A 16,722-nucleotide genomic window follows, 5' to 3' on the forward strand; every position below is an offset into this window, starting at 1 on the left:
GCTCCTGTTGTGGTTGACAGTTCAGTTTTTGACAGTTCACAGACTGTCAAGCAGTTTCATAACGTTGCCTTCTGGTCTGCTGCTTTTGCACCAGTGAAACCCTCACTGAGAGAACCTAGCTTTTCTCGAACATGGTTCCTGTAGATGAGAAAGTGCTGTTCTCCCTCCTTCTGATATTCCCTTGAGGACTCTGTCATTTGGAGAGGAGCCTTAAGCTGCTTAGCCTCCTATGGACTTTAATTTAAGCATAACATGCTTCCAGGGAGGGTAAATGGTTCCGCTTCAGTCGCTAACCCCGTCTGTTGCCACACCTGCTCCCATAGACCTTGGGCTTTGTTGCAAGACATGCAGTCCAAGCTTAGTCCTTGATAGAGGATTTTTTACGGAGAAGAACCTTCTTGCCAACGACCTTCCTACCGGTTGGTTGTACGCCCTGTTGACGCTGAGGTATCCTACTCACGCCCGCCAGTTGAGATGGTTCCTCCACCGGTGCGACCCAGTGTGGGTTGCCAGTCGCACGTTGACGTTAAGCTACTCTCGGAGGTGGTTGTGGACGTTCAGTGTGTCACTGGGAAGACGTTCAACAACCAGCAGAGGTGACTTGTTGTGACGCAGTGCGGCAACCTCAGCAACCCGATAAGGGGTTGTCTGTACTACCCAGACAGTCTAGACAGTTTCGGGTTGTCGCTGTACTTCCTCGCATCCCCATGGTTGACAGTTCACAGACTGTGCAGCAGTACCATGATCTTGTGTCCGGCTCCGTCACGCATCCACCAGTGCGACCGGATTCAGCGAGTCAGACGTTGCCCACTCCGTTGCCGTTTCCTCATCAGTTTCGGATGAGGAACCCTCTGATGAGGACATGGCTGAACAAGAAAATCAATCCCCAGCCCTGCTATCCATCCAGAAGATGCTGAAGAAGGAATACGGCCCTGTCAGGCTGTGGATGAGTCTGGTTAGGACACTGTCATCCGTGGTTCAATTGGTGTCACTTGGAAGACTACACCTCCGTCCTCTTCGGTTTCATCTAGCTCTTCACTGGAAAAGGACAAGACGCTAGAAGCGGTCTCGATCCCGGTTTCCGGAAGATAAGTCTGGTCTAACCTGAGGAAAGGACTTTATCAACCTTTTATAGGGTCTTCCCCTGACTGTTCAGACTCCCAACCACGTTCTCTTCTCAGACGCATCGGACGTAGGCTGGGGTGCGACCTTAGGCGGTAGGGAATGCTCGGGATTATGCTCTCGAGTCAAAGGACAATGCATTTTAACAGCAAGAAGCTTTTGGCAGTACGTCTGACCTGGAAAAGCTTCAGGTCTCTCCTTCAAGACAAAGTAATGGAGGTCAACACGGACAACTCCCTGCTTTGATGTTCATCTCCTAGCAAGGAGGGACCTACTCTCTGACATGGTGCGAGTTCGCTAGTGACCTCCTCTCCTGTTCAACAGGTCTAGACTTTTCACTAGTAACAAGTTTCTTCCAAGGCAACTTGAATGTCTTAGCAGTTTGTCTCAGTAGGAAGGGACAATAATTCCAACATATTGGACCCTCCACAGAGATGTATGCAAGAGACTTTGGGTCACCTGGGGCCAGCCAACCATAGTTCTCTTCGCAACCTCGATGTCCAAGAGGCTCTCAATACTTTGCTCACCTATCCCGGACCCAGCAGTGGTTCTTTTAGATGCCTTTCTACTAGATTAGTCTCATCTAGATCTATATGCATTCCCTCCGTTCTAGATTGTCAACAAGGTACTGCAGAAGTTCGCCTCTCACGATGGGACAAAGTTGACACTAGTTGCTTCCCTCTGGCCCGCGAGAGAATAACTTACCGAGGTACTTCGATGGCTAGTAGACGTTCCCAGAACTCTTCCCCTAAGGGTGGACCTGCTACGTCTGCCACGCGTAAGAAGGTACTCCAAGGCCTCCACGCTCTTCGTCTCACTGCCTTCAGAGTATCGAAAGACTCTCGAGAACTAGAGGTTTTTCGAAGGAGGCAACCAGAGCGATTGTTAGAGCAAGGAGAACATCCACCCTTAGAGTCTACCAATCGAAGTGGGAAATCTTCCTAAACTGGTGCAAGTCAGTATCCGTATCCTCGACCAGTACCTCTGTAACTCAAATAGCTGACTTTCTCTTATATCTGAGGAAAGAGCGATCTCTTTCAGCTCCCACTTTCAAGGGTTACAGAAGCATGTTGGCATCAGTCTTCCGTCACAGAGGCTTAGATCTTTCCAACAATAAAGATCTACAGGACCTCCTTAAGTCTTTTGAGACCACGAAGGAGCGTCGTTTGGTTACACCTGGTTGGAATTTAGACGTGGTTCTAAGATTCCTTATGTTAGACAGGTTCGAACCACTTCAATCAGCCTCCCTGTAAGATCTCACCTTTAAGACTCTTTTCCTGATATGCTTAACCACAGCTAAAAGAGTCAGTGAGATTCATGCCTTCAGCAAGAACATCGGATTTTCATCCGAAACGGCTACATGTTCTACATCTTGGTTTTCTAGCCAAACACGAGCTGCCTTCTCGGCCTTGACCAATATCGTTCGTTATTCCAAACTTAGCGTATGCTTGGAAATTAACTAGAAAGAGTATTATGTCCTGTAAGAGCTCTTAAGTTCTTTTTTAAAAACCTTTACGAGGCCCGTCTGAAGCTTTATGGTGTTCAGTTAAGAATTCATCTTTGCCTATGTCAGAGAATTCTTTATCCTATTATTTTCAGACTGTTAATACGAGAAGCTCATTCCCTTCTGAATGAGGAAGACCAAGCTTGGCTGAAGGTAAGGACACACGAAGTTAGAGCTGTCACAACTTCCGTGACCTTTAAATAAAATAGATCTCTGCAAAATATTTTCGACGCAACCTTTTGGAAAAGCTAATCAGTGTTCGCGTCTTTTATCTTTAGAATGTCCAGTCTCTTTACGAGAACTGCTACACTCTGGGACCATTCGTAGCAACGAGTGCAGTAGTGGTGGGGGCTCCACCACTACATTTCCCTAATTCCAGAACCTTTTTAATCTTTCTCTTGAAATATTTCTGGGTTGTCCGGAAGGCTAAGAAGCCTTCCGCATCCTGGTTGATTTGGCGGGTGGTCAAATTCTTTCTTGAGAAGCGCCTAGATTAGAGGTTGTGATGAGGTCCTTTAGTATGGGTTGCAGCCCTTCATACTTCAGCACCTAGGAGTCGCTCAGCATCCTAAGAGGATCGCTAGGCTCAGTAAGGAAGACGTACTTAAAAAGGCAGAGTAATGGTTCAAGTCGACTTCCTTACCAGGTACTTATTTATTTTATGTTTGTTATTTTGAATAACGGCTAAAATAAGATACGGGATACTTAGCTTCTTTGTTAACATGTATGCTGGTCTCCACCCACCACCCTGGGTGTGAATCAGCTACATGATCATCAGGTAAGATTAATATTGAAAAATGTTATTTTCATTAGTAAAATAAATTTTTGAATATACTTACCCGATGATCATGAATTTAAGGACCCGCCCTTCCTCCCCATAGAGAACCAGTGGACCGAGGAGAAAATTGAGTTCTTGTTGACAAGAAGTACTTGAGTACCTACTCACAGATGGCGCTGTTGTGTACACCCCCACCTGTATAGCGATCGCTGGCGTATCCCGACCGTAGATTTCTGTCGGGCAACAGAGTTGACAGCTACATGATCATCGGGTAAGTATATTCAAAAATTTATTTTACTAATGAAAATAACATTTTCATCCATAACTTTTATATTTCTTCCTAAAACCAGTATGATTTTCATTCTAATTTTCAAATATTCCCCTAAAACCCATGTAGCTTTCTTTCATCCTTCCATCAAATAACCTTAAAAGGCAACTCTTCCCTCATGCCCACCTTTCAAATATCCTCCTAAATACAAACATGACTTTCATTTCTAGCTTTCAGATTTTTACAAATTGACTTTCACCCCTAAATTTTGAATATCCTCCTAAATATCAAATTGGTTTTCATCCATAACTTTTTATACAAGCTTGGAAACCTATATAACTTTCATCCTTAACTTTCATATATGACTTTAATTTGTAATTTTTCAATATCCTCTCCTAGTAACATAATTGGCTTTTATCCGTAACTTTCAAGTACCACTCCCAAAATCTAATTTGGCTTTCATTCTAAAATTTCAGGTATCCCTCAAAAGAATATGACTTGTCCTTAAGTTCAAAATATTCTCCCAAAAATAACACAAATTTCTTCCCTAATATCCAAGTATCCTATAAACCAATTTGACTTTTATTCTTAACTTTCAACCGCCGTTGTAGGAACCAACTTGAAGGTTCCTTTCACAAGTCCTATTATAAACCTGCTCGACTTTCATTCCTAGCTTACAAACATCTTAACTTTAAGAACCAACTTGATTCGTTACTCTTCTACCATTAAAATTTTCATTCTTAGCTTTCATCTGTGCTCTCAAAAACCAGCTGAACTTTCATCCCTGAGTTTCAAATATCAGCATAGATCTCATCTTTAAGTTTCAAATATCCTTTTAGAAATGAGATCCCTTTTCAGAGGAGGACTTGATGAAAGTTATCTTTGACTTGTTCAGTGCCGGTTTCGACACCACCTCCAACATGCTCAGGTGGATGATTGTCTACGCAGCCAAGTACCCGGATGTCCAGAGGAGAATCCAGGAGCAAATTGACCAAGTGGTTCCTCGCGGAGAGTTCCCCACAAACCAACACAAGTCACAGTAATTACTAGTTTTAACTCTTGTTGATTTTTTATATTAGTTTTTTTATCTGAACAATTTGCATTTTGCTACTTTTCCTTTATTTTCTCTTACATGATCATGAGCATGTCTTAATAGTAAGCTTTCTCAGATTGTTGATAATAATAATAATAATAATAATTATAACAACAACTAGAACAGGCTCTCAGTAGAGTGCATACCTTTGCTTATATCATGCTGTATATAACAAGATAGACAATTGAAGTATGCAAATTTTGGCACTAGTTTCGTGCAAATAAGATCAAAATTGACGACGATAAAGCAAAAAGGCATTTGTTCCGTAACCGAAATACAAACCACGCTATTTACAGAGGGTTTACCTTTTAGCGCAGCCGAAATGACGAGCCAATAGTTTTAACGAGGGTTAATTACCCCCGCGCTAGTTAGCAGGGGGTGGGGAAGAGTAGCTTGCTACCCCTCCCCCTCCACACACCGGTGACTTGCTTCACTTCACTTTTGGCTCGGCGGTGATCAGACGTGTCTGCTCATCGTCCTCGTGACAGCCTTTAATTTTCTGCTTTTTCTTTTCAGCGTGTGTGTTGGTTGGAAGTTGACCTTCATTATTTTTTTTTTTTCTTTACAATGCGTACATGCCCTGGAGTTGCCGGTCGTCCTTGTGGGACTTTCATGTCGGACGTAACTACGGATCCGCACTCTCTCTGCCCTCAATGTCGGGGCCGACGGTGTGACCAGGAGAACATGTGCCATGAGTGCAGGGAGTGGTCTGCCTCCCAGTAGGAGAGGTTTGGCCGTCGGCGTAAGAAGAAGTCTAAGAGAGACCGTTCTCCTCCGGGGTTAGCCTTGAAGGAGGAAGGTTCTCGGGACTCTTCTTCCGCCGCCCAAACCTCCTCCGAAGCTCCCCCTCGTCCGCCTCCTAAGGAGAGTCGGCCGAGTGGGAGCGCAGACCCTTGTTCTGTTTCCCGACCTTCGGTGGGGGGAGAGGGCATTGCCTCCCATAGCGAGGCGGTTCCCCCTCCTCCTCCAGGGGAGGTTATTGATAATGCCTTAACCAATGATGATCTTTTACAGTTTTGGTCGTCCCTGGGGCTTAAGGGCTTGCCCTCCAGGGTCGCTTTAATTGACCTTGTCTCGTTGGGGGCCGCTGTTAAGCAGTCGCCGGCGGTAGCAGAGGTAGACCCTCTGTCTATTGTCGACGTCGTGGTGACAGAGGCCTCCGACGTGGCTGGGCAATCCGCCGCAGGTGCTGTTGCGGATGATGGTGCTAAAGGCTCTCCTCCCCCTTCCGTACATCCTTCGAAGGGGGAAGTGAGTCCTTCGGTCTCTGCTGCTGCTCAGCTTCCTTCTGAGGGAAGTGCTTTGACGGAGACTCCCCTTCGGAGGACCGATGGTCCCGACGATCTTCCCCAAGGCCGCCTCCGCCGTAAGGCTCACCGTCCGCTACGCCACAAGGGCCTCCCTTCCCCTTACAGGGGGACTAAGAGGTGCCTTTTTGGGTCTTCATCCTCCGGGGGGGACTCTCCTCGTCAGCCTCAACCTACAGCTCCGCCTTCCTTGAACCTCTCTGCAGACCGTTCACCATCTCCTGCCAGATCTTCGCCTTCTGGAGAACTCGTCACCCGACGGGCAACGGTCCCTTCGGGGCTAAGGGATCCTTCCCTTCCTCGAGCAGTGCTAGCGCACAGGCGCTCTCCTGCTCGCCAGCGCTCTCCTGATCTTCAGCGCTCTCCTGCTCGTCAAGACTCACCTGCTCGCCGACGCTCACCTGCTCGTCGGCTCTCTCCTGATGTTCGCCCTCCTCGCCAGCGCTCTCCTGCTCGTCAGCTCTCTTCTGAGCGTCAGCGCTCATTTGAGGACCATCGCCCTGCGGTCTCTGACCACCCTATAGTTCCTGCTGAGCTCCCTGCTCACCATCTGCCTGGTCCTGTGGCTACGCAACATCGTGCTGCGCGTGTGTCAAAAACACATGTTCGCCAACGCGCCAGCGATCTTCCAGTTCCTGCTCGTGAACGCGCCGCACCACCTGCCGCGCCACCTGTCCTTTCACATGACACGCGTCGACCTTCTGCTCGCCAGCGATCTCCGGCTCGCCAGCGATCACCTACGCGCCAGCGATCACCTCCTCGCCAGCGTTCACCTGCTTGCCAGCGCGCACAGGCGATCTTAGTATCGCCTATTCAACAGCGACAGCCGGCGCGCCAACGTTCTCCAACGCTCCTGAAGGAACATGGTTCGCCAGCTTCTAGCTCGCCATCACGCGATCGCCCTCCTGTGCATGCTGCTCGCCATTGAACGATCGCCCTCCTGCGCATGTTGATCACCATCGCACCCCATCACGCGATCGCCCACCTGCGAATGCTGCTCGCCATCGCTCGCCATCACGCGATCGCCCTCCTGCGCATGCTGCTCGCCATCGCTCGCCATTGCACGATCGCCCTCCTGCGCATGCTGATCACCATCGCTCCCCATCACGCGATCACTCACCTGCGCATGCTGCTCGCCATCGCTTGCCATTGCGCGGTCATTCACCTGCGCATGCTGCTCGCCATCGCTCGCCAACGCGTCGACATGCCACATCACGCCATCGCCAACCTGAGCGACCGCACTCACCAGCTCATCATCGATCGCCTGTGGATCTACATCGCCAGCGGTCTTCCTCACCCACGCGGCAGCGCGTTTCCTCGCCGTCGCGCCAACGCTTGCGTTCGTCGCCTCGGACACGCGTTCATTTACCTGCCCACCCTCGCGCCCACTCGCCTGCGCGCCCGCGCGATCATTCGCCTGCTCTCCCGCGTGATCATCCACCTGCGCGATCGCTCGCCCGCGCTCCCGCGCGATCGCTCGCCCGCTCTCCCGCGCGACCATTCGCCCTCGCGCGACCATCGTTCGCGGCGAATTCCGCAGCCGGTGGTAGCAGCAGGAACGCGTGCTCCTAAACGGCACTCGGGATCACCTCCACCCAAACACAGGTTGGTAGTGCAGGACGAGGAGAGGTTAGTACATCATTCTTCCCCACCTTCTTTTCAGGCAGGTACCGTGGTGTCCACTCCAAAGGATCGCCCGATCCCTTTCCCTTTAGCGAGGATTTCGGACTCTGTGTCCTTGGAGCAACAGACTTGGTTTGGTCCTCTGGCACGGGCGTTAGTGAGGGTTATGAAACCAGCACTCGCCAGCCAGGGTAACAAACCAACAGCTGTCTCTCCTACGCTGAAGAGAAAGAGAGGAGTGGACTTCGTGGTGACTTCCCCCAGGGCGAAGTTGGTTCCCAAGAGGTCGGTCGCGAAGGTCCCTTCTCCTGCACGAGTGCTCTCTCCTTCTCCTGTGGACGAGGCCTTTCCGTCCTCAGGTGAGTCCAGTGGGGCGGTAGTCTTCCCCTCGGCACCAGGGGGGGAGACTTCGCTTCATGCAGGAGAATCGTCTCATGAGGAAGGGGCCCCTCGAACCTCGTTGTTGGGATCCTGGATCCCTTCCAGGAGGGAATCCAAGGACTCCAAGACCGTCCCTAAATCCTCTGCAAGGATTCGTCAGGAACCCACGACTACCCGGGGGAATGTCCACGTGTCACCCCAGGAAGAGATCCCTGGGGCAGGAGACTTAGCTGCCAGCCCGCAGGGAGGAGAACAGCAAGAATCCGAACATGCCTTCTGGCAGGTCCTAAGCCTGATAAGGCAACTTAACGGGCTTATGGATCCAGTCATCGCCCCCCGTGAAGGCAAAGACACGATTTTGGATGAAGTGTTTGACGTTCGGAAGGCCCCTAAGACCAGTGCGGCTCTGCCCTGGTCTCGGGGGCTGAAGAGTGCCAGGGCTAGGGCCAACGCTCAGCTCGCACTTCTTGCCTCCTCCAGTCGTTCCACTGCCGGGAACAAGCTCATCCCTCCTCCTCGTCTTCAGCAGAGGAGGTATTTCGAGATCCTGGGTGAGCACAACCTCGCTCTGCCTCTCCATCACTCTGTGGAGGAGCTGGCGAAGGGAGTTCCCCTTGAGAAACTCTGCCCGGCAGGTGTCGTTCTCGGCGGCAGAGATCCTTAGCCACGAGAAGGTCGCTAAGTGTGCCATGCAGGCCACTTCGTGGCTGGACTTTTGGCTAGGATCTCTGGGCATCCTATTGTGATCGGAGGACTTGTCCAAGGAGACCAATAGGAAGGCCCTAGAGACCTTCTTGCTCTCGGGCACCCGCTCCATCGAGTTTTTGGCGCACCAGGTTACCACCCTGTGGGCCAACTCGGTGTTGAAGCGTCGCGATGCTGTGTCCGAGAGATTCCATCCGAAGGTCCCCGCCGTGGATGTGAGTAGGCTCCGACATGCTTCCCTTCTGGGGGAGAACCTGTTTGAGCCTCAAGACATGGAGCGAATGGCTGAGAGGTGGAGGAAATCCAGCACGGACTCCCTCCTCCATAGGGCCCTTACAACTCGGCCCTATAAGCCTCCAGCCCCGCCACAACAGCAGCAACAGCCTCGTAAGGCTCCCAAACAGGCACCGGCAGCTAAGAAGGTGGTGTCTAAGCCCCAGCCCTTTCCAGCCAAGGTCAAGAGGGGCGGTAAGTCCTCCAGGGGAGGCAAGACTCCTAGGGGTGGCGGCCGCGGCCGCAAGCCCTAGGGGTGGCAGTCCCCTTGCATGTCCACCTGTGGGGGGATGCCTTCAGCGTTGCATCCGCAGGTGGCAGCAACACGGGGCCGATGCTTAGACGGTCTCAGTGATCGGCCAAGGTTATCGCGTCCCGTTCACAACATCTCAACCTCCCCTGACAGCAAATCCAGTGTCGTTGAGCTCCTATGCCACGGGATCGGCAAAGGGGCTGGCTCTTCAGGCCGAAGTCGAGACCATGCTCGAGAAGGGTGCTCTCCAGGAGGTCGTGGACGGCTCCCCAGGCTTCTTCAGTCGACTCTTTCTTGTAGAGAAGGCTACTGGAGGCTGGAGACCCGTCATCGATCTCTCAGCTCTGAACAGGTTTGTCAAACAAACCCGGTTCAGCATGGAGACAGCAGACACGGTCAGACTTGCGGTGAGACCACAAGACTTCATGTGCACACTGGATCTAAAGAACGCGTACTTCCAGATCCCAATCCATCTGTCTTCCAGGAAGTACCTGAGATTTTGCCTAGACAGCAAGATCTACCAGCTCAAGGTGCTGTGTTTCAGTCTCTCCACAGCTCCTCAGGTGTTCACCAGAGTGTTCACCCTGATTTCATCTTGGGCGCACAGGAACGGCATTCGTCTCCTTCGTTACCTGGACGATTGGCTGATCCTAGCAGACTCGGAGTCGACCCTTCTTCGGCACCGAGACAGGCTTCTGGATCTTTGCCAGGATCTGGGGATCGTGGTAAACCTCGAGAAGTCCTCTCTGCAGCCGTCCCAACGACTGGTTTATCTAGGCATGCTGATAGACACCAATCTCCACAAAGCCTTTCCATCAGACGACCGGATAGCAAGACTGAGGAGGGTGGCGGAACCCTTCCTCAGGCGAAAAGAACTCCCCGCCCAATCGTGGTTGCGTCTCTTAGGCCACCTATCCTTCCTGGCCCGTCTGGTTCCAAACAGCCGCCTCAGGATGAGATCCCTTCAATGGCGGCTCAAGTCCCGGTGGAATCAAGGATCCGATTCCCCGGACATTCTGATCCCAATGGGGTCTCTGGAACAGACGGACTTGCGGTGGTGGCTGGCCGACGAGAACCTGCGGAAGGGAGTGAGTCTTCTCGTCCTCCCCCCGGAATTGACTCTGTTTTCGGACGCGTCAAAAGAAGGGTGGGGGGCGCACGTTCTGAACCAGAGGGCCTCAGGCCTTTGGTCAGAATCAGAAAAGTGCCTACACATCAACCTGCTAGAATTGAAGGCCGTCTTTCTGGCTCTTCAGCAGTTCCAACGGTCCCTGGTGGGTCACTCCGTGGTGGTGATGAGCGACAGCACCACGGTAGTGGCTTATATCAACAAGCAGGGAGGCACTTTTTCGCAACAGCTATCCCATCTTGCAGTAGAGACTCTGAGGTGGACCGAAACCCACTCGATAACACTATCAGCTCGCTTCATTCCTGGCAAGAGGAATGTGCTCGCCGACAGTCTGAGCAGGGCTTCGCAGATAGTGAGTACCGAGTGGTCTTTGGATCCTCAGATAGCCAACAAAGTCCTGACTTTGTGGGGTTCCCCGACTGTGGACTTGTTCGCGACAGCCTTGAACTTCAAGCTGCCCCTGTACTGCTCCCCAGTCCCGGACCCCAAGGCACTCTGGCAAGATGCTTTCCAGCAACGGTGGGACAACATCGACGTGTACGCCTTCCCACCGTTCTGTCTGATGAGAAGGGTGCTCAACAGGACCAGACTATCGGTCAACTGTTCGATGACTCTGGTAGCTCCGCTATGGCATCACGCGGAATGGTTTCCGGACCTTCTGCAACTCCTGACGGAACTCCCAAGGGAGCTTCCTCCACGACATGAGCTTCTCAGACAACCCCACTCCGGCGTCCCTCACAGGGTCGTAGCCTCGCTTCGGCTTCACGCCTGGAGACTATCCAGCGTCTCCTCGCGGAGAGAGGCTTTTCGCAACAGGTTGCGGAGAGAATGTCTCGGCACCTGCGAAGGTCCTCTGAGGGAGTCTACCAAGCAAAATGGAGTCTTTTGTGGTTGGTGTCGTGGAAGGGGTATCTCTCCACTCGATGCCACTATTCCAGCAATAGCGGACTTCCTCGTGTATCTGCGAGAAGAAATGCGCCTTTCTGTCTCGGCAGTGAAAGGCTATCGCTCAGCCTTAAGCTTGGCCTTCAGATTGAAGGGCGTGGATATTTCTTCATCGCTAGAACTCTCTTTACTCATACGTAGCTATGAGCTTACCTGCCCCCAGTCGGAAGTGAGACCCCCTCCTTGGAACATGGTTCGAGTCCTCAGGTCTCTTAAGAGACCTCCCTTCGAGCCATTACGCCAGGCCTCCGATCGCCACCTGTCTTGGAAGACGGCTTTCCTACTCGCCTTGGCTTCGGCCAAGCGAGTTAGTGAACTTCATGGTCTCTCGCACGACATCGCCCATTCAAGGGGATGGGGGGAGGTAACGTTCAGGTTCGTCCCTGAGTTTGTTGCCAAGACTCAGAATCCTGGAATGCCGGATCCTCGGTTCGACTCTTTCAGGATCGCGAGTCTCCGTTCTGTAACAAGCGACCCAGACCAGCTGCTACTATGTCCAGTGAGGTGTCTGAGGCACTACTTGAAGAGAACGGCTGCAGTCCGTCCTCATGTGCGAGCTTTGTTTGTGAGCACAGGCAGGACTAAGAGGAGGGTCACCAGAAACACCATCTCAGCTTGGATTCGAAGGGTTATCCACCATGCCCTGAATCCTGACCCTCCTCCGTCACGTCGCCCTCGGGCCCACAATGTCAGGGGTATTGCTACATCCCTGGCCTTCAAGAGAAACTTCTCTGTGACGCAGGTACTTCAAGCTGGGGTCTGGAAGCGTCAAACGACCTTCACAGCCCACTACCTGCAAGACGTGACCCACAGGAGCCTCGATACGTTTTCTATCGGCCCTGTGGTGGCTGCACAACAGCTGGTCTAACCTCAGGCTCCTTTTGGACAAGTAGCAGTAGGTTGAGGGCGTTGTTACCCGGTCTTAGTCTGCGTGAATGAAATAGTATGTCTGACCCTTACTTCTTTCTTCATTCTCCCCTCTCTTGGGGAAGCAGCATCCTGGTCCTCGCATAGCTGACCTCGACCTCTGCAGGTAACCCATGCTTCTTTGTGCTCCTAGTATTAAGCTTAATACTGTTGCGTCTCCCATACCCTGACGAGGTGGTATGGGGAACGTCCTATCCTAGAATTCCTATCTGAAGGTCTCAAGGTCAACTTCATAGGACGAGTCACACTTTCCTCCTCACACTGCTTATGTATGCCACTCGTTCCTAGCGATGCTAGGAACTTGTGAGGTATAGGGGCTCCCTCTCTCTAGTGCTGCTCACTGAGGGATCGAGCCCCCGGGCAAGCCGAAGTCAGTAAGGCTGGGGACTTTCCACCCTTCCTAAGGGGTAAGTCACCCTCTGTAAATAGCGTGGTTTGTATTTCGGTTACGGAACAAATGACAAATTCGAAGATAATTTGTATTTTTCCTAACCATACAAACCTTAGCTATTTACACATATGTGCCCGCCATCCCTGACCCCCAAGTCAAGTCCTACCTCTAAGTGAAGTGAAGCAAGTCACCGGTGTGTGGAGGGGGGAGGGATAGCAAGCTACTCTTCCCCACCCCCCCCCCCCCCCCGCTAACTAGCGCGGGGGTAATTAACCCTCGTTAAAACTATTGGCTCGTCATTTCAGCTGCGCTAAAAGGTAAACCCTCTGTAAATAGCTAAGGTTTGTATGGTTAGGAAAAATGCAAATTATCTTCGAATTTGTCATTTTCCTTTACATATTTTGGCACTAGTTTCGTGCAAATAAGATAAAAATTGATGACAATAAAGCAAAAAGGCATTTTTTTTTTACATATTTTGGCACTAGTTTTCGTGCAAATAAGATAAAAATTGACGACGATAAAGCAAAAAGGCATTTTTTTTACCTTTTTGTGACCTTGACCTTTGATGTAATCACTCCCAAAATGTAGTCAAATTGTCCTTGGATCATGGCCAATCATTCCAGCAAATTTCCTGAGATTCGGTCAAAAAGTATTTGAGTTAGGCAAATCGCAAAATAAACAAGCACGAATAAATAAGAGTAGTGACATCACTATATCATATATATCATAAGAAAGGCGATTGAATTGTGCACATTTTGGCACTAGTTTCATGTAAATCCGGTAAAAATTGACCTCAATATATTAAAAATAAATGTTTTACATTTTTTTGACCTTGACCTTTAACCTAATCACTCCCAAAATCTGATCAAATTGTCCTTGGATCATGGCCAATTATCTTACCAAATTTCATGAGATTCGGTCAAATAGTTTTTGAGTTATGCGAATCACAAACACAGACAAACAGACATACAAACTTACGCCTATGAAAACATAACCTTTACAATGAAGTCAGCGAAGGTAATAATAATAATAAAAAAAACTAAATTTTGCTGCATGCTTTTTTAACAAACGGCTTATTAACTCGATCCCACCAGTCCTCTTTTATCTCGACTAACCCCACCAATCCAGGCTCATCTGCCATACAGGAGATAATACTACACAACCCCAATATTACTGATAAACTTTATTTTAATGTCAGTACATTTCCATGGCTTTTCTCAGTTACAATGGCTGTCAATGGGAGCGAGAACTACCCATAATTCCATGCAAGACTGCAGTATGTAACTACTCTACCAGGTGGCAGCACTGCCTGGTGCAACTTCTTTTTTTTTTTTTCACAACAAGGGGGTAAATTAATGCTAGAGTTTACAATAATAACTCAGCACTAAAATAGAATGTTTAAAACTACACTTAAGAACAATATGACCATGCAACTAATTAGGATAAGTTACACGCTGAAAATATTGCTTGCTTACAGCAGCAATTGAGGGTAATTTAAACATTTTTCTACAATATAAATAATGAAGAGTAAAATGTGGTAACATCCCTGACTGATGAACGTCAGACTGTGATTCGAGTCCTGCTCAAACTCGTTAGTTTCTTTGGTCCCTGCAACCTCACCATCCTTGTGAGCTAAGGATGGGGCTGGGTTTGGGGAGCCTATAGGTCTATCTACTGAATCATCAGCAGCCATTGGCTGGCCCTCCTTAGTCCTAGCTTGGGTGGAGAGGGGGCTTGGGCGCTGATCATATGTATATATGGTCACTCACTAGGCCATTTTCCTGCTCTATAGGGCAATGTCACAGTCTCTTGCCTCTGTCATTCATGGTCAGCTTTAAACCTTTAAACTTGCACAGACTAAATGCTCATGTGCAAATTATATACTACGCTGCATGTATGGTTACAGTTATACAACCGTAAAACATATCTGACTCAAAAAGGAAAAGTATAAGTAAAGAATTACACCATAAGGCTAGCTACGGTTACAGTACATAACTTGTTGATTCATTATGCAACTACCGGTTTAGTCACAGTTTTAATGTAACTTGACTACATGGTAATAAAACTGAACACGAAGTCCTTTGAGCAAAAAGTTTGTACTTAAACATTTAGCATATAATAACTGTATTTTCATCTGATAAGAGTATATAATGGCAGCACAAGAAATACTGATGTTCAACATATAAGGGTCTATATAACTGGAAAGTTACATGTTATCCCAGTCTCTACAATTTGAACATATGGACACTTGGAGATTGCTGTCCCAGATCATAGTCTTGTAGATATCTCTGATCTTGTTGTTGACGACATGATTTGGAAAGTACTTCATGTGTTTCACTAGTGTGTAGAGGGTAATGAACCAATGGCCTTGGGGTAGGGGCAGCTTGGAAAATATCACTGGTTGTGTGGTTTAGTTAGACAGGAACCACTGGAGGAGTGAACAATATAGGTGGAATCTCTGGTATGCAGGGGTTGGACCTTAATTTGAGGGAATGGGAACATCGTCCTCAGGCTCATCATCATCATAATCACTGTTCTGCACAGGTTGCCTGATATATGTGGGAATGGAGGATGGGCCCTTGTAGCACTCTGACAGTTTGACTGTATGAATGTTTTCTCAGTTTGAAACCAGTAAACTTTTAAATATTGCACCAATCCCCCTCCACTGATACAACTAGGTATCTTGTCTCTGGCATGTTTCTTGTTGCGATCGTTATATAGGTAAAATAAATCCCCCACACAAATGTTTCTGGGGTGCAGAATATTTTTCCTGGTGTTTTGGACTGAATACTAGGAGTGGGGTTAGCCATGTGACTATCGTTTGTTTCTATCATAGGCAAAGCAGAGACAAGAACCTTTGCATCTCTAAACTGGTCCTTGCAGTAGCATTTCTCTGACAGTCAGTCCTCTACTACAAACTCTAGAATTGAGCTAGGCAGTGACTAATGCTATTTTCAAGGGTAAAACACGAGAGGATGGGTCAAACTTTAGTGTTTTATCCTCTACCTCATGTAGAGCTTTCTATGCCACAGGATATTTGTTTACGTTTTATGTTTTTGTGGTGACCCACCTCAATTACTATGTTATACTGCTTTAGGGGGGGGGGGGGGCATGATCTCTCAGGGCAGCAAAGCCAGGTCCAAGATAGTTCTGATGACAGCAGGGATGCCTTGCAGGGTTTTCAGTCTTATACATGCAGAGATGAGTGCATCTCTTAGTGGGCCATGACTCACTTTCCAATAGACAGGTGAGTGTGAATGAGGTTACATACTCATTTACTACCAAGATCAACTGACTACCTCTGCACAGAATATCTACTGCAAATGATATGCCGATAGCTTCAGGTGATGCTGATGTGGGTTGTTCAGTGGCTACTATAGGGGTTTTCTTTAGGGCTATACAGTGGTGACAGCTGGAGGTGACAAAGTCGTTGCATTTGTGCATGTCCAAGGCAAAAGAGTACTCCATTGTAATATTCTTGAACTGATGGGCAGAAAGAGGGCATAGCTGTATGTGTAGGGAGGTAAGTAAAGCTTCCATGAACTGACTTGGAACAACAGTTGTATGCTGTGTGGAGTTGAAAGGTTTATCTCATTTGATCGCCAGAAGTCCATCGAAAGACACAGAGACTACTTGGAGATATCCTTTTACATCAATGAGGTATGGGAAGCGTTTGGAAAGTCAAGTACCTTGGATGAGGTGTGTGTGCACGCGCCTCAAATCAAGACTTTCTGCTTGTATGCCAAGCCAAGTGTTTTTGCTAGTAAAAGGTAGTTTAGCAATGCCATTAATTATATCTTGTACAGGTGTAAGCAGGATAGTGGAAGTGTTCTATGCGGTCCACGAAAGAATACACCTGCTTGAATCAAATGTGCAGATGGGTGCTGATTAGCAGAACCAGTAGGGTGTCTGACCAATGCCTGGTGTCTACTAATAGAGGAGGGAAATGTGGCTTTTCTAGGGCTAGCAGAGAACTCCCTTCTACATAACTTTGCTTAGGCATGGACACATGGTTTGCTGTCG

General features: G+C 49.0%; 1 protein-coding gene across 1 annotated transcript in view; it reads left to right on the forward strand.

Annotated features, from left to right (window-relative positions):
• The window catches only part of LOC137660294 (cytochrome P450 2L1-like), a 52,556-nt gene that overhangs the window by 18,703 nt on the left and 17,131 nt on the right, over positions 1-16,722 (forward strand). Inside the window, exon 3 of the mRNA XM_068395082.1 lies at positions 4,531-4,711. Coding sequence (XP_068251183.1) covers positions 4,531-4,711 — 181 coding nt within the window. The remainder of the gene's footprint in view (positions 1-4,530; positions 4,712-16,722) is intronic.

The sequence above is a fragment of the Palaemon carinicauda genome, chromosome 20 (assembly GCF_036898095.1).
Source record: "Palaemon carinicauda isolate YSFRI2023 chromosome 20, ASM3689809v2, whole genome shotgun sequence".
In the NCBI taxonomy this organism is placed as follows: Eukaryota; Metazoa; Arthropoda; class Malacostraca; order Decapoda; family Palaemonidae; genus Palaemon; species Palaemon carinicauda.